Below are 21,196 nucleotides of genomic sequence, written 5' to 3' on the forward strand. Positions count from 1 at the left end.
TCCCAAGGGGGAGAGATTTTAACACAAGAGAGAAAAAAAAAAAAAAAAAACCACACTAGGAGAGTGAATCAACAAAACACTTTAAAAGCATCGAGAAACTAAACACCCTTTAGCAAAACAAAAAAAAAACAGCAACTTCAGACTTAAAGTATAATCAAAGGGGGTTTTTTGTTTTTTGTTTTTTTAAAAAAAGGAGATTCATGAGCAGTAGTAAATGTTACATTACATTGACAATGCAACTTTATAAGTGCTCTGCAGGTTTCCTGTCCAATACGCTGCACAGCTGGGCCGTTTCTATTTTTCCACTCACTCACCACATTTTCCTTATTTTAGATCCTTTGTTGACTTGGAGGATTACAAAATGGAACAAAAATGGACAGGCATGTACAGCTGGTCAGGCAATTTATAAGTGCTTATCAAAGTAGCAGACTCTCCCTTCCCCTGAATCCACTGCCAATACAGTTAACAGAGCAGGAGGAGAATATGCAAGACGTCTAGCTGTGAAGTACGCGCACCCGGATCAGCCAACACCGTGCATTTCCGTTGATTTGACATGTGGACAGGGGACCAGCCAAATATTGCCACCTACAAATCCATCGTGAAGTTGCTTCATATCAAACAGCTTGTTTTCACCTCCAGAAATTAGAGAAGAGCTAGAAAGATATATTCCAACCCCCGTCTAATTTTATCAGCTACCAATACAAACAGGCCTGCTTCCAAAACCGTAAGAAATGTGCCCTTGTAAAGAGGCTGTTTATACAGCGCTGGACATCCAGCCTTTAGTAAGTTCAGAATCGAATTACCCTTCTCTATCTGCATTCTCTTCACCAGTCAGCACCTTGCCCTGCATCGTCTGATCCACTGCCTCAAACTCACACCTCCATTGGGACCGGTTCAGCACCCATGCAGGCAAGGCGTGCTTGGCTGGGTGGATGGGATGCACAGAAGAAAAAAAAAAAAATAAGAACAGTGGATCAGTATAATATAATGCCCATAAGAGTCATCGTCTACAGAAATTTTAACCTAGTACCACTAGACCCAACCACTAATTTAAAGACCCAACTTGCCCAACATCAACCTTCCATACCTGGAGTAGTCACCAGAGGGGACCAAAGCACCGCACAGCATTAAGACTGGTTGCACACGTGTACTTCCATGTGAGAATCCACCCTTTCAAGATGCTGGTTACTTCCCATGGAGCTCTCGGTACCTTCAACTCTCACTGACGTTTACTTAGCACCTTAGAGAATAGGGTCCTTTTATTTAAAGGCTGGGATTATTTTATGCCATTTCTTTGCTTTGCTTGAAAGAGTTGGCAGAGGGAGCAAGCATCTGCAAATTAGGCCACAGGCACAGATTTGGATGCCAGGAGGCTCTTGCATGGCTTAGCTCGACTTCGACTGAGGAGAAGATTTTCGAAGTTGCAACAACAAAAGACCTAGACATGAGCAAATTTTGTTGTTAGTTAGTGGATCAGGTTTTCGAGAACGTAGACAGCCTAAACGGCAGAGAACAATGTCCGTACGTTATGCCAGTGAACAAGTTTACACTATAAGCAGGTGGATGGGAAGGAACATTAAGAGTCTTGCAAGGAAGCTGAAAAAAGCAAATGAACTCTTATAGCGCAGGCATGCACACGCTAAGACTCTGCAGACAAGCTAACTATGCCAGATAATTTGAATCACATATGGTAGAGAAAGATGTTAGGAGGCAACTGTTTTCACAGCTGTAGGAACAGTGCATGTAGAAGCGCACAAATGCGTTCTGCAGTTACATGCCAGGGGCATACAAAATCATCTTGGGACAGCTTATTTATGAGCTGGATACGAAACCAAAACTCACCGTCTAGGTGAGAGGCAGGCAAAACATGGCCCGCAGGCCAAATCCGGCCCGCCAGGCAATTTCATCTGGCCCGCAGACACCCACCAACTAACTGTATGCACCCAGCCCACATGCCTCACTCCCACCCTCGTGCACAAAACAGCTTGGCCCAGCCAGCACACAGCTTGTGGGTGAGGCTGGTGCTGCCACTGCCGCAGCCGTCGGGGGATCTGCTCGGCTTCTGGTGTCCGGCAGAGAGGAGCATCCCCTGCTTCCCAGCAGAGTCCTGGGACCTGCAAGTGGTGGCAGGGGAAGGCAGCCGGCTCCACCACGCAGGGCTTTCCCCCCAGTGGCATGCGAGTGCCAGGAGCTGCACATGCACCACAGGGAGCCCCATGTGATAAAGGTGGCTCAGCCTGGCTCTCTTCCTTGCCACCACGCGCAGATCCACCTGGAGCTGTGCACCACCGGCTGCCAGCAACTGTGCAGGCCACGAGCACCACAAGTGCCCACTGCCTGTTGCTGCTGCTGCTGCCAGAAGCAGGGGCTGTGTGCCATGGGGGGGGAAGTGTGTAAGGGACCCCACACCCCCATACTATGCCACCCTTCCTCACACCCCACAAACCCCCCCCCATATACACCCTTCCCACAACATACCCTATGCCTCCCACACAGCCACACCCCCTCACAAATACCCTCATCCCCACACAATATGCAAGAGTAAGACTTTATTTTTCAGTTATTATGCAATCATCTCTATATACCATACGCAAAGACAAATCATTACAAAAATATTTTTTGTAATACAGTTTGAATGCATTATAATAGAAGCTCGACTTTTAGTATAGGATTTGCTTTTTTTCTGGTCCCAGAAAAACCCTCCCCGCCCAAAAGAAGTACTTCTGGGGGCAAGGGGAGGGACTTCCAGTGGCAAAGGTCAGGGGTTAGGACAGGACTTCTGGACCCAAGACGGTGACAAGGGGGCAGGGCAAATGTCAAGGGGTGGAGCTACACTTGGGACCCTTGACAGCTCACCAAAAAACTCATTAAGCAGCCCTCCACCCAAAATAATTGCCCACTGCTGATCTAGCTTCTCACTAAATACTAACTTCACAGGCTTTGGTCATGCTTTAAAGCGATGGGAGCAAAGGAAAAGGAAACGAAGCTGGCAGCGGTGTTGCTCACAGATGCCTTTAAAAAGAGAATCCAGCAGTCTGTATTAATAAGGATTCACGAGTGCTCTCCTACAAGGTGTCCCAGAAATACCAGATGAGAAGTTTGCCTTCACAAAGCATTTTATGCACACACAAAGAAAAAACTCATTATCAGTAAGCAGAAATAAGAATTGCATGTTTTAATATTGTTCTCTTCAGTTTTACATCTTCGATAAGTTAGAAGGTCTCACAGGTCGTGCGTGAGGCAGAGAAAACTAGCCTGTCTTATAGAAAGCTTAGGCATTTGATTTCATAAAAGTGAAACTACCATACATACCCAACTCCAAGGCCACTCAGAATATAAGACTATCCCCCAGTATTTGTATTCTATACATGGAAACTTATAAATCTGTACACAGTCTAATTATTGAAGGATTATCTTCAAAATCTGTCCCCTCCACTGCTGCTGCTTTCTCTGCTGCAGCAAGGAGGCAAGCCGCCTGCTTTCCACCTCTTCCCCCCACTCCCCTCATCTACCCCGTCAATTTGGCCTGCAGCACCTCTGGCTCCAGCCCAGGACATGAAATGCACAGTGGCTACAGCCCCGGACAGGCAACAGCGCTGACAACCCTAGCCCCAAAGCCAGAGCCAGTCTCCCCATGCTCTCACCCCCACACTGCATGCTACTATAGTACTAGAAGCCTCTAACTACCCAGCTGGAAAGTGTCTCCATAGCGCTCATCCTAAATTTCATCCTCAGCCTCCCTGAACTACTCCTTATAAGCCACTGCAAATTATCTCCCTTCCTAGCTATTCAGACACTCTGAAAACCACCCCCACCTTGACTACTGCAAAGATTATATGGATTGTAAATCACAAAGGCCCGCGGCCAAATGCAGTAATTCAGTGTAACTGCACTTCCACACACTCTCCCTGTGAACCTCTGCATGAAAAGCTCAGCTGGGTCACACATGGGTTGCGACCAGACCAATGATTCGCATCCAGGGTGCTGCAGGACCCTGGGGTACCAGGAGACCCCTGTAGGGTGCTGCAGGGTACCACATAATATCAGCATTGTTGCCCATCAGGTACGTCCACATGATTCACAAGATGAACCCAGAGCCCAATTCGATTAGTTGAGCCCGCTGGAGAGTAGTAAATTTCCATGCTCCAGCCCGCTTCCATGTCTCATGCACCAGTGTTCCCCACTCTTAAAAATGGCAGCAGGGGCGCTTTATCTAAAGCTTGTCCAATAAGCTTTAGATAATAGCACCACTGCTGTCATTTTGAAACATGGGGATGCTGATACACGAGATGCTGCAGGTGATTTAATTGCAGGGGCTCTCAGAGGTGTTCTAACTAAAACCCACCTCCACAGCACATGTATAAATGTCCAAAGATTTCAAATAGGAATCCACAGTGTCAAAAAAAACAAAACAAACAGTCCAACTGGTTGTGTTCTCCAGTTCTTTGCACCAGAGCAACTCTATTATTTTTCGGTAGTCACGAAACAAGAGAAAACTAAGGGCTGGCATTTTCTAAAAACTATTGATCTATACTATGTACTTCAGAGGAAGAGCCTGTGGCATTCATTCAGGTTCCTCCCACATCAGTATGTATTTTCACGTTTCTGAAAAAAGCATTCAGACTTTCCAACAAGTCATTATGCAATAGCACATGCACAAATATAATAACCCTTGGTTTCTTATCAGAGATACACCATTGTATTAAAAATAACCTGATACTTTTTTTTTTTAAAGCCTCTGCATTTCTGGGGGGGGGGGGTGGGGACGGGTATTGCAAACAACTTGTCCATCTTTTAATTTAAGAGAAGGTCCATCCCAAATTGAAATAATACTCAGCACTCAGAGGTGCTTTCAGCATTATTTAATTAGACCTCTGAACATCTATGGTAACTTACTGCCTATTTTTAATACAGTTATTTGGTAAATGCTACAGAGCAACTTAAAGGAATAGAAAAGCTTAGAGTTCATTAGCTTCAGGCTACCAGTACCATGCCTATTAGGTTTTCTGAATGCCCTGGAAAACCCAACATCATGGAAAGGGTTAAATCCACCACTTCTAAATCACAAATACATTTTCATAAGGTAACTTTTTCTTGCATTTCTTGCACTGGCAAATTTTGATTGTGGCTTTATAGGGCATTTGTAAAGCTAAGCAGTTAAAAAAAAGAAAAAGAAAAATACCAGTTCTTTAAATGTCAATTAATTTGTACTAATCTCCCCTTCCCTCTCCCAATTAGGACTAAAAATATAGAATTACTGAAACACCAGGAAACACCAGGTTCAAAAATATCACCAGTCTAATGTCAGAGACAGGAACCCAGGGACACAGAGGACATGCAAGATTAGAAGAGGATTTCCTCCCACAGTCGTACCTTCAGCAATAAGTAGAGCCAAAATGCAACAGTGACCAACACAAAAGGCACAAGACTGCAAACTGTGGCTCCCCACTAACTATATCTTCTTCACAGAGAACCATGTCACACAGGAGCTCTCTTTTTTTTTTTTTTCATCCATTCTACTCCTTCCCAGTTTCTTCTTGTTTTTAGGCTGTTTTACATTTTAATACGCAGGAGAAACACTGACATGATTTTAATCGCCTATTGGAAGGTAACTATCTCTGGGGCAGAATACAGCAGCTGTTTAATGGCATACAACATTTCATGATCAATTATATTTTTGTTTGGTGTTTACTATTTAATGACACAATGCAACACTGAAAAGCAACAACGTGACGATTACTGATCATTTAAACTGCCAGAAGTTGCGTGGATTCAAGATGGACAAAACTAAGTCATCTATACTAAAATTTAGCCACGACACTCAAAACACTATTCGTGCCGTCAAAAAGCACAATGGATTATTTAAAATGACATAGGCGGCCAGATCTCAGTTTCACGTGTAACCTGTCCAAGACTTCTCGCCACCTCCCTATTTCCCCTATGCTCTACGATGAGCCTATGACAGCAAAAAACCCAGAGCTATCGATTTCTAACAAAACGTTGTTGACATCAATGGAGTCGCATCTGCTAACACCAATACAACAGCAAACATCGCGATGACCATTTCAAGCAATTAATCTTGGTTTCGATTCCCATCACCAAATCCATTCTTGTTGCAACTGGGCAAATGTTCGTTTTGGACAAGAGGTTGACTACTGACTGGAAATGAGTGCACGGGACTCTCACTGTGGCAGAAAAACAGCCTTCTCAAAGGAAAAGAGTTAATTTAGGACCCAAGTTTGGACTTCTTCATCACCTGGTCAAGCAACAGAGGTGTTTGACAAGACAAGCAATTCCAATGACTGTGCAATGAGGAAAGTTTACAAACTGCCCCTCGTGGATTTTTAACCAGTCAGCCAACTGCCCACATTTCCCAGAGCTGCATTACCAAGACACTTGTCAGTGTTAACCACAACTGATTTGCAAATCATCCAAAAAAGACAGACACTTGCATAGAAAGTGCTGTCTACTTGGTGCACAACGATTATTGCTCAGGGCTCGATAAGCCTGGGATGGCAGCATTAAAGAACATAAGTAGTGGCAACTGGGTGGACTTTTTCACAGCGTGGGAAAAGCAGGGGCTACGCAACATACCTTCAAGTAGTTAAAACAACAGGGTTAAACCACCACTGAGGAGTCTCTTACATACACGTCATGGAAATACTTGAGTAACCACACTTCTCCTTACAACTTTTCAACTGTAGTTACTGAACAATCCTGCACTTTCAATTTATATCTTTTCTATTTGCATTAATATGTGACAATTGATGCAGGCAGTGATTAGCTGCAGCTTTTTGCACTTTTTAAAAGTATAACTCTCCATCATAGATCTGACCCACAGTACTCACAACAATAGGAGGTTAAAAAAAAAAAAAATACATTCCTCTCTCTCTCCACTATCTTTGTCCTCCCTAGTCCCCTACTGTCTTTCACCCTGCCCTAACCCAGAGGTGGTCAACCTATGGCATGGGTACCCTCTATATGAGGCATGTGGCAGATCAGGGTGGGAGCAGGAAACAGCACCAAATAGGGCAGGAAACAAAGTGCAGCAAATTAGGCAAGGGAATAGGATCAGTGGCACCCGGGGGACAGTGCATGGCTTACCTTGTGGAACTCCTGCCAGAAAAGTTGGTCCCCATTACCCTAATCAGATGTCTCACCGAGCTTCCCTGTTGTCTACTGTTTCCTCCCATGCTTTCTCTCTCACCCAGCCATCTTGAAAGCCCACACATCCTCTCCCTACCCTTCCTTTTCTCTGGGACATGTTGTGCTAACTAAACATGAAAATAAACCACATCAAAGACTGTCCTAGAAGACAATACGCTCTTAATGACTGTCCTCTGCTCAGTACAACTAGCAGGGCAAATAAATTGTAGCAAAGGAAGTTTCCAACACACTGTACAAGAGTACACACAAAAGCACTAACAGATACAATTGTGAAGTACAATTTCAAACCACTTTAGTGTTTATATAGCTGCTAGTGCAACAAGATCCTGGTCCATGCTGGGACCCCAGATAGTAGCATACTACACATAAAAAAAAATAATAATTTGTGTTTAAAAGTAATAACCACTTCCTTCCCAAACAGCGTTTTTGACTCACTGGTAAGGATCATCAGTATCTGTGGACTTATGCCTTTGCTCCTCAGAAAAGAAGAAACTAAAGACTTTATAGGGGCATGCTGGGCCATGTTATGAGTTTAGGCTTATGTATCTGGAGAAATCTACTCCTACATTTACAGTAATGTACTATGCTTACAGTAATGCAAATGTCCATGCCTAAATGGGTGCTTGGAGATGCATGTTTAGCTCTAAAATTCACGTCAGGGCACTATCACGTGAAGATTGCACAGACAGATATCCTCAGAGGGAACAGCCAACCAGCAGCTTAATTCACTAATTTTGACAAAGCAGTATTAGCTCTGTGGGTGTGTACAGATGTGCTCCGTGCACATTTTACAGCACTGTAACTTAGAGCACTTTTTATAGCACTATAAAGTCACAGTGCTCTTAAACATGCCAGAAGGGCAGTTGGTGTTTGGCCGGGGGGGGGGCGGGGTGGAAATCTGAGCCTTCCTCACTTTCAGGCTAGGTGGCAGCCTCCTGTGGTTTCTTCACTGGTCAGAAATTTGACGAGCGTACGGAAGTTATTTAAAGCGCTGTAGGTTGCTAAAGTGCTGTAAAATACAGTGCTTCAAATTTACTTCCTCATTTAACAAGAGTCAATTTAAAGTGCTGTAACCATTTTTAAAGTGCTATCAAGCCATGGCAATAAAGTGCTTTAAATGGTTGGGGGGGGTGGGGAAGCAACTTCGGTACACACCCTGACCCACATTAAAAACCAACAAGAAAAAGACCTTTTTCTTGGGTTGCCTTAGATAACGTTCTTAGTCTTCCCCAAATAATTCCAAGCGTGTAAGTTAAAGATACTGATTCTTTTCCTCCTCCCACCCCATTCCCACTGCCCTCCCGATGCTACCAGGCCCTAGGGCAGTGTAAAATTTCACCCAGTGTTTTGTTTCAAAGCTGTTTTGAGCTCCAAACAGCAAAATCGAAATGAAACAAAAGCCTTCAAAACAGCTTCAGAACGAAACAAGGGCACTCTAAATGTTCTGAAACCAGGCTTACTGGCCTCAGTGCCGGTCCCAGCCGGCAGCAGCAGCCTCCTGTCATACGGCAAGCAGATCGGGGCCCAACCATACCCCCGGGAGGGCTCCAGGGCTGCACCAGACTCCTCTGGGAGTGCGGGCCCCTGGGCTGCCTGCCGGATGACAGGAGGCTGCTGCTGCCGGCTGGGGCCAGTGGCAGCACTGATCTTCCCAGCACTGGGTGGGCAAAACGTCGAAACAGTAAAACAGTTTCAACGAAATGGAACAATGTTTTCAAAACGAAACTCAACTCAAAATGAAACACTGTTCCGTCAAAACTGAAGTTGAAGTGGAACGACGGTGTTTCGCACAGCCCTGCTAGGCCCCTCAGATCCTACTGATTTAAAGGTGAGTTGCTGATGCTCAGCGTTTCTGTAAAAATCATGCCCTTGGTGCACGATCCAAAGGACGAGGACTCCCATTGACATCAAACATTAATGACACTGTGAATGCACCAGACATACTAGTAGACCTGCAGGTAGATCAGGGGCAGGAAAAAAATCTTGCCTGAGGGCCAGATCGGGCCCATGGTGGACTCCATTTCCCAACAGCCCATGCCTGTGTCGCTGCAGCTAGTTTCCATCAAGACCCCAGGAATGGCTGGTCTGTGACAGCGCAGGGCTAGTTTCCATGGAGACCAGCCCCAGCAGCTCTGGTAGGGCATATGGCTGGGCGGAGAGCTGCTCCAGGCCTGGGGCTGGGATCTTGCAGCCATGACAGTGTGGTCCAGAACTGCGATCCACTGCCCACATGCCCCTGCCCAGGGTGTGCAGGCAGCAGATCACACCTCCGTCCCATCTCTAGACCACAGTCACAGCTGCGAGATCCCAACCCCAGCCCTGGAGCAGCTCCCTGCCCAGCCATATGCCCTGCCAGAGCAGCTGGGGCTGGTCTCCATGGAAACCCTGGCCCCATGCTGTCACAGTGCTGCTGTTGGGGTCTCCATGGAAACCTGCTGCAGTGACACAAGTAGGGGCTGCTGGGAAATGCAGTCCAGCTGCCAGCCGGATCTGCCATTTTGCCCAACCCCGAGATGGATGAAGCAAAGCACAAAGGCAGCCACTTTAAAAATGCTGAATGTTTCTAAGTGACAGGTATTAATCGTAACTGAATTATTCTAGAAAGTGAAAGGGGAGAGCGGGGGAAAGCATAGGGCTTTCCCCAGGGAGTCTTTATTACATAACCAGAGGTATCAAATATCCCACTTTTAAAACCTGGCAAATAAAAGCATCTGTGTTACAGCTACAATATAAAATGCAGGGAAAAATATCAAAATGCATGCTACCGGTTGACTTAAGGAGCTTGCAGGTGATCAGGTCAGCTCTCAACTTCAGTTCTTCCATTGAAGAACTTCAGGCAGCAATGGAAAAAGTACAGTCGACTCGTTTGGAAACTTAGCGTATATTCTCCAATAACTGGCGCAGCCAAAAACAAGAAGTGTACTGTATGTATCCATAAACAATATTCCAACACCAAATCTCTTCCAGCATTTATGCTGGTAGTTTGTTATGGAAGCCCTCTGGTTTGCTGGCAGGAGACATTTCTGCTGTGTTTCATCTCCCCAACACTTTCGCTCGCTAACATTTTCAAACTATGGTTCAGCACAATCTCGCCTGCAACAAATTACATGGCACATGTGGTATGCAGCTTCCAAGGCAGATTTGCCTGGTACTGGATTGGGTGAGTCAAGCAAGATAAAATTCCCCTCTCCTAACAGGATCCTCAAAGTAATTCTGAAAGAAGCAATCAGTCGCAGATCAAAATCCTAATACTGCGATAGATCTCCACAAGGGCAGAGGATCTTTGCAAGCCGAAGCCAAAGTTCACATATCGAGGGGTTTACAAAGAGTTTCCAAAATAACAGTTTCCAAAAGCCACCTTCTCTTACAGTTAATATTCAGGTGTAATTCTCAGGGATCCAGGCATTTCAAACTAACAAGCTGTGATAGAAAGAGGCCACAGAGTTTTCTCTTGGACCCCAAAGCCCCCGGGAGGCAAGGGTGCTTTGACAGCAGCTTCTGCTCAAAGTCCATCTCCACCAGGCAGATCTTGTGGCTAGAGTCTCCCAGAGCAGTTGCTACTGGGGAGCTCTCTTGTAGCACGTACCCATGCTTTGCTGGTGTCCATCACATAGAACCAGAAAATAAAAACTGTCTTATTACTTAGACTTTTCTACTGTCTCTGCAGCAATGTTGCCAATAGGACATTTACTGCCACTTTGCTTGTTTGTTTCTAAATAGCAGAGGCAATGGAGCTCTGGTAGGAAAGTGCCCCACTATCTAAAAGATCCAGCTTATCGCAGAATCATAGAAAATGAGGGCTGGAAGGGACCTCAGGGCATCATCTAGTCCAACCCTCTGCTCAAAAGCAAGACCAGCCACAACTTCATCATCCCAGCCAAGGCTTTGTCTACCTGGGTCTTAAAAAACCTCCTACGATGGAGATTCAACAACCTCTCTGTTCCAGTGCTCTACCACCCTCCTGGCGAGACAGTTCTTCCTAGTATCTAAGCAAGCTCCCCTGGCTGCAACTGGACAGCATTGCTCCTTGTTCTGTCATCTACCACCAGTGAGAACAGTCCAGCTCTGTCCTCTCTGGAAGCCCCATCAGGGAGTTGGAGGCTGCTATTAAATCCCCCTCAGTCTTCTCTTCTGCAGGCTAAGTAATCCCAGTTCCCTGAGCCTCTCCTCGGATGACACATGCCACGGCTCCCTATCCATTTTCATTGCCCTCTGCTGGACTCTCTCTCCAATACGTGCACATCCCTTCTGTGCTGGGGAGCCGAAAACTGGACACTACTCCAGATGTAGCCTTACCAGGGCCAAACAGAGGGGAAGAATCACTCCCCTTGATCTGCTGGCAGTGCTTCTACTCATGCGGCTCAGGATGCCATTAGTCTTCTTCACAACAAGGGCACACTGTCAACTCATATCCAGCTTATTGTCCACTGTCACCCCAAGGTCCTTTTCTGCAGAGTTGCTGCCCAGCCAGTCAGCCCCCAGCCTGTACTGGTGCATGGGACTGGTCCCTCCTAAGTGCAGGATTTTGCAATTGTCCTTACTGAATGCCATGAGATTTCTTTTGGCCCACTGCTCCAATTTGTCGAGATCTCTCCGAATCCTACCCCTACACTCCATCATATCTACTACTGCCTCCGCCAGCTTGGTGTCATCTGCAAACTTGCTGAGGAAGCACTCCATCCCATCATCCAGATCGTTAATGAAAATATTGAACAAAACCAAGCCCAGGACTGATCCCTGGGGCACTCCACTTGATACTGGCTGCCAAATAAGCCACTAATTACTATCCTCTGAGCCACTAATTACTATCCTCTGAGCCTGATGCTCCTGCCAGTTTTCTAACCACCTCCAGTCCATTCATCCAACCCATATCTCCTTTGCTTGCTTGCAAGAATGATGTGGCAGACTGTATCCAAAGCCTTGCTGAAGCTGTGGTATATCATGTCCAGTGCTCTTCCCACATCCACAGAGCCAGTCATCTCATCGTAGAAAGTAATCGGGTTGGTTAGGCATGACTTCCCCTTGTTGAATTTGTGGCGACTGTTCCTAATGACCGTCTCCACCGGGTGCTTAGGATCTGCTCCATGATTTTTCCAGGGGCTGAGGTGAAACTGACTGCTCTGTAGTTCCCTGGATCTTCCTCCTTCCCTTTCTTAAAAGATAAGCACTATATTTGCCCTTTTCCCATCATCCAGGACCACTCCCAGTTGCCATGAGTTTTCAAAAGGTGATGACCAGCAGCTCTGCATTCGCATCAGCCAACTCTGCCAGCACCCTTGGGTGCATCCTGTCTGGCCCCATGGACTGGTACACGTCCAGCCTTTGTAAACATGTCCCTAACCTGTTCTTTCACCTCTGCTGGCTACTCACCTCCTCCCCAAAAACTGTGCTGCCAGGTGTGGTAGTCTGGGAGCTGACCTTGCCTGTGACGACCTAGGTGAAAAAAAGGTACCGAGTACTTCAGCCTTTTCTGGGTTTCCTCCTCCCCCATTTAGTAAAGAACCCACACTTCCCTCCCCTGTTCTTCCTCATGTTGCTGACATACTTGTGGAAACCCTTCTTGTTACCCTTCACATCCCTTGCTAGCTGCAACTCCAGTTGTGCTTTAGCCTTCCTGATTGCATTAGCCTTCCATTTCTGAGAATTCGTCCCCGTTTGTCCTGTCTAGTCATTCGATCAAGGGGCTGTGAACAGGGAGCAGGGGTTCTGCCACACACTTGCTGTTATACCAATCAGCTTTGTGGCTCGCTCTTTGTAAAACAAGGCTCCTATTCACCTAGCTGTGTGGTGACAGAGGTATGGGCCATCTTGCTGCAGCTCCAGAGGCACGAATCTGGGCCCTGCTGCAGGCTCATGCCAAAGGCTGTTGTTCCAAATCAACCCAGCTGTAACAAAGGGCACCAGCTCATTAAGGTGGGCAAGTCCGAGGCAACTGGACAGGATGCTGGCCACATCATGTACTTGTGCGCCATGAGCTACAGGAACTGGTAGACCTTAGCCATGCTAACCTAAAGGGCCCTTAGGCTCATGCAGACGAATGTTTTCTGTTCACTTGACTTGCAGGAACATTTGTAAGATGCATTCACATTTGCAAACGTCTTTCACAACCCGAGATAACAGTTTGTAGGGCCTGTAGGTGCCTGAGTCTCTATACCCGGCCTCTTACCTCCACAGTGACTGTAACAATTTGAGAAGTTCGGTGACATCTACAGGAATTTGAAAATCCAGCAAACAATGCAGAAGTAGAGATCTCTTCCGGGAAGGGATGGCTGGTAACTTTGCACTAACTTACCATGGATAAGGTGTTTCATTTGATGCTATTATCAGCTGACTGGAACATTTTGGATATGCATCTGGCTGGGGTCAACTGACCCCATCACTCTTTCCAGCCTAGGTAGGGGGTCAAATTTAACGATCTGTTGAAGTCCCTTCTGCCCCCAGCATCTATGAATCAGACTTATTACTGACTTTGGGGGGGGTTTACATTGTTTGATGGTCTCATGCCCTTCCCCACAAAACCATATGCCTCCAAGCAATACAACTGTTTTAGCTCTACATTAACCGAGGTAATTACATAAATAGTGTAACTGATTCAAAACCCAGCCCCGATTTCTAGACAGACTAGATGCATATCCAGTCTATATGTCCACAATCACCACAACGGCACACTCACAAATAATACAACTCTGAAAGCCTATGGCTAGACATGTTTACGTGACTCAATGATGTACACAAGCAGAGTCAAGGCTTATACTTTAGGTATGCATTTTGTATGCCTGGTTTATCTATACCTCCTAGAAAATGACATTTAACTTACACCAGCAAAAATGCCACCTGATCTTTTTATGTTCTGACAAGTAACTGAAGGAGACTAGAAAGAAAAAGGGGAAAGGAACAAAGCTAGTTAAACTGTTTCTCAAAAAGTAAGTTTCACTTTTTTACAGAGCAATTTCATTTTTTTGGATAATTTTCCTTATTTTGTGACAGAAAAACAAAGCAAGAATCTAAGCCAAAAACAATTTTTAAAAGCCAGGTGGGGGGGGGGGAGAGTAAAAACAGATTCTTAATTAAGAAAAAATCTGATAGTGATCTGTTTTTTAAAATACATATTTTAAACTTACCACAACAAATAATTGGTATTTTTTATCCACCTCCAAAACAGAGTTTTTAGAAGAGGTTTCCAAAATCTAATCTGTCAAATTAAAATTAAGAACAACAACAACAAAAATACACTGAAAATAAAGCTAGGCATAAAGCAAAACTTTTTTGAAACAAGGCAATCATTACAAAAACTGGGCTAGAAATGTTTGGAACAATTGTTTAATTTGTCTCCTTTAACCAAGGCATCATCTCAAATACTCCAAAAAGAAGACAGGTTATTAGACAGGGATGAATGCTGTTGTTACTGCTGCTTTTCATGGTCAGCACAAGCTGCTCATCTCTGCTGTTGTGTAGACCACTGCAATACAATCCCTTGAATCCCTGTCATTTCTATATGCAATTCAACAGACAACAGCACCACATTTTCACCATCTGTTTTGTACCTTAGAAGTCAGAGTTTATTAACGAAATTATATTTGGCTCTTCAACTGGGCATGTCAAAGAATTAAATACTTTAAAATGAGGAGATGCTTACCCATGACTGTAAAATAAGGAAAATGAAGTACAGAGCACTTAAACAATCAGTTCACCTAGCAGTCTTTGGCAGATCCGGGACTAAGATGCTCATCTCCAGACTTCTCACCTTGCTCTTCAACTACTAAAATTACACTTCTCTCTTTTCATTATTACGGAGCTGCAATAGTCACAACTGTACCAGACAACATGCCTATTCTAGCTCCAAATCAGAGCATGGCCCATAAAAAAAGGTTCCAGTTCAGCAGCGTACAGAAGCCTCTGGATGAAAAGCAAACAGAAACTAGCCACGTAGCTAAGCACGGAGCTGAATGGGAATGAAGTTTACCAGCCTCTCCTCCACGTTACGGACCTAAATTCTCCAAGTGGAAAAGCTCAATATGCCAGGGACGTGCACAAACTAGTTTGGGTTCACAGAGGTAACAGCTATCTTAATCCAAGTTTTGAACAAAATTCAAGAACTAGGTTGTGTCACAGTCTGGCTCTTCACCACGAATACTCTGCCCAACACAAAACACAGTAGCCACGTGTTTTATGATGACACCTGACAAGATAAACAAGCAAATAAAGCCACTACTGGACTTTCTCAGTTTTTCTAAAGATGGAAGAAAAGTGAGTTGTATCTAAATGGGGGGGCAGGAGGCAGGGGTTAAAAACCTGTCTTCTCCATTGCCCAATTAGAGGAATACAGTTTAGCATCTCCAAAGATTTGCAGGTGCTTGAGATGTTTTAAGGTATCAGCATTTCTCCTAAGGGAAGGGGTTTGGAAAGGGAAGGGGGGGGGGGAGAGCAAGAAAAAGAAAAGTATCATGTTTATGAATCAGACTGTTAAGCGTGTGCTTCGGGGGTGGGAAAGGTGGGCGATGCACAGAGGAACAGATGAGTCAGAAAATGAAAAATGGCGATTTTCCTCTTCTTACTGGCATCTCAGGATGCTAAATATTTTAAAGTCATTAAGAATTTCCTATTGTTGAGAAAGATATTTGAACATAACCTCAGCTGATTAGTACCTGCCTGCAATTAATCCAACCTTCGTGTATAGAATGCATTTTGCCGTGTCCTGGAAGGGAGCGGTGTATATGACTTTTAGATGCATACTTCCAGATACTATGACTACACATTGACTGTGTGCACGCAGTCAACCCTAACTAGATGCTGTCACAGAGAAAATAAATTGTCAGTGCACTTAAAAGTCAAGTGCGTATCTTGCTGCGATTTCTAACTGAATTTGAGCCCTGTGTCAATCTGTTTTGTTGACCTAACTGCTCAGAACTGTCCTGCCATTTGAACACCAGAAAACCACTGAAATGTGACTCAAGTACAGAACAGACAGATCACAATACCCAGATTCTAACACAATCAAGGTTCGGGGTGAATAGAAATGGCAAGCTTCCTTTACCACCTTCCTCCACTCTTGGACCAGAGTGAGAGTTTGGCCCACTTGCACACCCATCACTACTAACAAGAATTCCTCTTTTGACATGAATTTTGCACTAATTAGCATTCACAGTAATTCAGACAGCTAGGGCTGTACCAGGCGATTAATAATAATAAAAAACAATCTTCGTCGTTAATTAACTTGTTATTACTCAAGTCTTGCAGTGAAGTGCATTGGGGTTTAAAAGTACCCAGGAACACGTATCAAGGTGCAACCATTAGAAGGTTACTGTAAAGAGGCTGATGAACAAGACCGCAGGGAGGTTTTGGAGTATAATTTCAATATCAAGCAGCTTCCTGCATCCCAGTCAAAAATATCATGCATGCAAAACAGGCCAATGCCCCTACACTGCAAATACTCAGCCATGTAACTTTATTCACACATGTAATCCACTCAAGTCAACAGCTGACTGCATGAGTAAAAGTATGCATATACAAACATCCTTGCTGGACCAAGTTCAAAATATATGCCTATTTTCCAATAGGAAAACCACTTAAAATTGGGAAAATTATGAGCATCTTTAAAACAAGAAGTCATTTGGAGTCTGGTTGTCTACCATGCCACATGCAGCCACTAAAATCAAATTAATTGCACGGATGCAAGACTGGAGCAATAGAAGAGAATCTGACCTTGACTTTAAACATGGGAAGACATCAAGAAAAATGCTTATTCCTCCACACCATTCCCTATAAGAGTTTATATAAACGAAAGTACCTTCCTTATGGATTGGAGGGGTTGTTTTGGGTTTTTTTGTTTTTTTTTGGGGGGGGGGGGGGGAATTGGGGTTAGTTTTTTTGTTTTTGTTTTTTTTTAAAGAACCCATGGTTTAAGTGCTGGGAATATGAATATGGGGGAGGAAAGGAATATCTGGACTTAACACAGGAAAACACTGCAAAGTAATTATTTGCTATGAATTACTTTGCAGATCCCCAACCATTTTGAGAACTGCTCTGGCTAGATCTAGAAGTTCTGTAGCTTGGTTGGCAGATAAAACAGCCAGCCTGACAACAAGGATGACAGATTTAAAACAAGAACACATTTTCTTCATAGCAATGAATTTTTTTCCCCTTGACCAATAAATCCATATCTTAAGAGTTTTGCTGCCAAGCCACTAATTGGAGACATTAAATACACAGCATCTTTCTCCATTTCCTCCTACAAATTTAAATGTGAGCACTGGAACTGAAAAAGCAATTTTATGCTCTAGAAGCGTATTTATACATGAAAAAAATCACATAAAGCAGTGTCAACGGTGGTTGCTTTTTATTTTAGTGTTTGGGCTCAGCAGCAGATCTTATGGCTCTGAAATGTATCAACAGCACCACAATACTCTTATAGAAAGAGAAGAAAGAAGAAAATAGCCTTCAGTCCTATTTGCCAGAAGGCCCTTTATGAGGAGGATTAAGTCGTATTAATCGCCTAGACTGTGATTCACAGCAGAACCAACGGTTTGATTTCAGGTTCAGAAGGAAGTGAATGAATATAAAAGCAGGAGGATGAGAAAATGAAACCAGTAAGAGTTGAGAGAGAGAGCGAGAGAGCTCCGTTAGATGCTTTGCAACTAAAGCATCAGAAAAGGAGTCATGAGCTCTGAACTTTCTCCCTCTTCTGACATCAGCATCAGTTATCCCATCCATAAAGTAATGGTAATATACCAGGGTGTTAGGAGGCTTAAAGCACTTTTCAGCACTCCTGAACTGAGCCCCACAGATGCCACGTACTATCCAAGCACCAAGCGATGGTACACGTTTGTCCTCCATAGATCCACTGGCCATTCACTTTGGCTCCCAGCGAGGAACGCTTTTAAATCTGGGGCTGACTAGAAGCATGTGGCTGAAGTCAAATTGTCTTCACTGGGGCTTAACATGGACTTAAGTATCTTGTACTAAAGAGTTAAAAACAAGATGCAGTAACATGATGGGGCAGTGCTCCACCATCCCAAGGGCGCAGGGGCAGCTCCCCTCGTCTCTCCAACTGTCTCTCCATCAGCAAGGACTGAAGACCCTTCTCCTCCCTGCTGCCATCCAGCCTGGAAGAAGGTTGGAAGTTTTCTTACAGCTGTTTTATCTGCCGACCAAGCTACAGAACTTTTTTCTTGTGCCATCGTGTGCCATTCAGATCCCGATAACTGAAAGCAGATTTAGTCTCCTCGCTCCATTGTCCCCTACCCCATCCTGACACCCTATGCACCAGGCGACACGGAAGATAAAGATCTTGGCTGGCAACGTGCCGGGTGGCAGGAACACGGCTGCACCAGTCGATGCCAATGCCGATTTCACGACATTTGAAATGAAGTTAGGCAACTCATCGAGTCCTACAGGTAAAGATATAATCCTAAAACATCTCCTGTCACTCTAGCTCCAAAACTGGGTTCCTCCTAAATCTATTCCACAGCACCTAATTAAAAGCAGCCTGATTTTCCAAGGCACTGGTGCTGCCTGGGGTCCTCCCTGCTTTCAGACAGGGATTTGTGGGCACTCAAAACCTTGGAAAACAAAGTTCAAGCTACTTCTGTTCGGGGTGACTAAAATACTCATTAAAGCAGCCTAATGTTAGGCATCTTAGTTTTAAACATTTGGCCCACATTTTTTAAAAGGGTTATGAGGGAGGTGCATTCTGCAGAACACTGTTACAATAGGTTTCTAGTAGTATCTCGCGCGATCCATCAGAAAGATATGAGGACCGGAAAGAGTAAACGGCTAGGCATCTCTTAGGCTTCCACACTTCGGTTTTGCTTTTACAGCTGCCCTGTCACCATCACGACCTCACTTAGCCTTCATTCAGAATATTATAACTAATACATCTTGAACGTTATTGCAAGGGTGGAAACCTCCCAAGGGTCAGAGCTTGTGCTCAGAGCCCTCTGCTTCTGACAGTCGCAATCAAGGTAGGTCTCCTATCCAAAGGCTGTTACACAGCTCGTGCATGATGGAATTAAAGGCCTCAACCACCAATTATCATCTTGCCCGTTCATATAACACACTTTGCTCTGCATCAGCCTTTTTTGCAGGGAAGCACTGTGCCTCTGGGGTGGTATTAGGCTCCACGGCCTGAACCACTGGAAAAAAATGCAAAATGACTGAATGATGTTTTCATATGCATCAGGCTCCTCATGCCCGACTCTGAGGGCAAGGCGGTAAAACTATGCTAGGACGCAGGATAGTGTTGAAGGCCAATTCAATACGCACGCTCATGAGCACAGGGAATACTGCTGCTCGTAGAGCAACACCTTTTTCTCACCAGACTTTCAGGAGTTTCTGTGAACGGGGGCCGGGGCATAAGCTAGCTCCTGTGCCACTGCAACTCATTACTTACAGCTGCACAAACAGCGCTTCCAACACCACCAGGCTGGTGGCACCTCCTTTTTCACGAGGGACAGGATCCTCCTCCAGACACCAGTTACTAGAAACAGAAACGCGGCCTCAAGCGCTCACTCGACGATCCGCACAAGAGCTTTGCCGAGCACAGAGGATTCACCGGGAGGCCCGCGCTGCCGACCTCGCAAACCCGACCAGTTCCCCTCGCCAGCTCGGAAAGGATGCTGTCAAAACCCGGCGGGGGCTTCACCCACCCGTCAGGTCACGCCTTTCCAAACGCTCATCTGGCAAACATGGATGCAACCTCTATTTCTACGGTGTTATTTTAAAGAGGGACACGATGACGCAGCGGGAACCTACCGCCAGAATTTACCTGGGTTGAATTTCCCTCAAACCCAAGCTTGGGGGGGGGGGGGGGGGGATAAAAAACCAGGTTAGAGAGCAAGGAGAGGGAGAAACAAGTGCACAGCCACAGGAGCCCGCTTTGTCCGCCCCGAAGTCCTCAGGCCCAAGCCAAACCCCAGCAGGAGCCTCCTCCGGGCGAGCTGTGCCGGGCCGGGGCCGGGGCCGGGGCCGGGGCCGGGGCCCCACCTCCCCTCCCCTCACCTGGCGAGGCGGGGTCGCCCCACGTCGCGGCCCCGGCGGCTGCTCCCCCGGGGGAGGCGGGGAGAGGAGGCGGCTTGGCCCCAGCGGCCGGGCGCGGGGAAGGGGCTCGCGGAGGCGCCCCCGCACTCACCGTTGGGTCCGTACTTGTCGCGGCTCCGGCGGACCTGCTCGGCGCTGAGCCCGCAGCTCTCCCGCACGCCGAAGCGCTGCAGCACGGCGGCCGCGGACAGGCTGTGCGCGCCCTCCATGGCTCCGCTGCCCCACGCCCGCTCCCGCACCGCCGCGCGTCTCCTCCCGCTCCGCCGCGAGGTGTGCCCGGAGCCGCCGGCCGCCGCCCCGCCCCCCGCGCCAGCCCCGGCGCACAAGTAACTTTCCTCCGCCCCGCGGCGCGGGATGCCCCACACTCGCTACCTGCCGCCCCCTGATTGGCCCCGCCACGTTCTCACACCTTCCTGCCCTCCCCTGATTGGCCAAGACGCGCGTTCAAATCTGCATGTTCCACCCGGAGCTCCGGCCGGCCGCCCCGAGGGCAGGGGCAAGCCGGCGGGGACGGGCTCTGCCGCCCGCCCGAGGCAGCAAACAGCCCGGCCCTGGCCGGTGCGACAGCGCGAGGGACCTGGTGACACCCCTTGCCCGCAGCCGCCCAGCAGAGGTGGCCGGGAAGCCCCTCCTGCGCCCCCTCCGCTGGCGCGGCCCCCTTGCCCGAGCTGCGCTTTCTGTCCTTTTCTCTGCGTGGTCTGTGCCTCCGCGGGGCAAACCGGGGGCGGGGGGGGTCTTGGAAATCCTGCTCCCTGGCTCTTGTTCCTCACGTGCGGCTTTGAAAATGGATAGGAAGGGGGATCCGTCCCTACCACGAGTCTGCCCTTGCAGTAGATCAAAGACCCTGTTAAGTCGGATCATAGAAAATGAGGGTTTGGAGGGACCTCAGGAGGTCGCATCTAGTCCAACCCCCTGGTCAAAGCAGGGCCAGCCCCATCTAGATCACCCCAGCCAAGGCTTTGTCTAGCCGGGTCTTAAAAACCTTCAAGGATGC

The 21,196-nt window shown here is 46.5% G+C and overlaps 1 protein-coding gene across 2 annotated transcripts in view; it reads right to left on the reverse strand.

Annotated features, from left to right (window-relative positions):
* The window catches only part of ATP2A3 (ATPase sarcoplasmic/endoplasmic reticulum Ca2+ transporting 3), a 164,823-nt gene extending 144,309 nt beyond the window's left edge, over positions 1 to 20,514 (reverse strand). For both annotated transcript variants that reach the window (XM_090025269.1, XM_090025268.1), the window contains exon 1: positions 20,294 to 20,514. In XM_090025269.1, the coding sequence (XP_089881395.1) occupies positions 20,294 to 20,411 (118 nt within the window). In that variant the 5' untranslated portion in view covers positions 20,412 to 20,514. The remainder of the gene's footprint in view (positions 1 to 20,293) is intronic.
* Positions 20,515 to 21,196: the final 682 nt, after the last annotated feature.

This window comes from Crocodylus siamensis, chromosome 13 (genome assembly GCF_052110815.1).
Source record: "Crocodylus siamensis isolate JL-2025a chromosome 13, ASM5211081v1, whole genome shotgun sequence".
Classification (NCBI taxonomy): domain Eukaryota; kingdom Metazoa; phylum Chordata; order Crocodylia; family Crocodylidae; genus Crocodylus; species Crocodylus siamensis.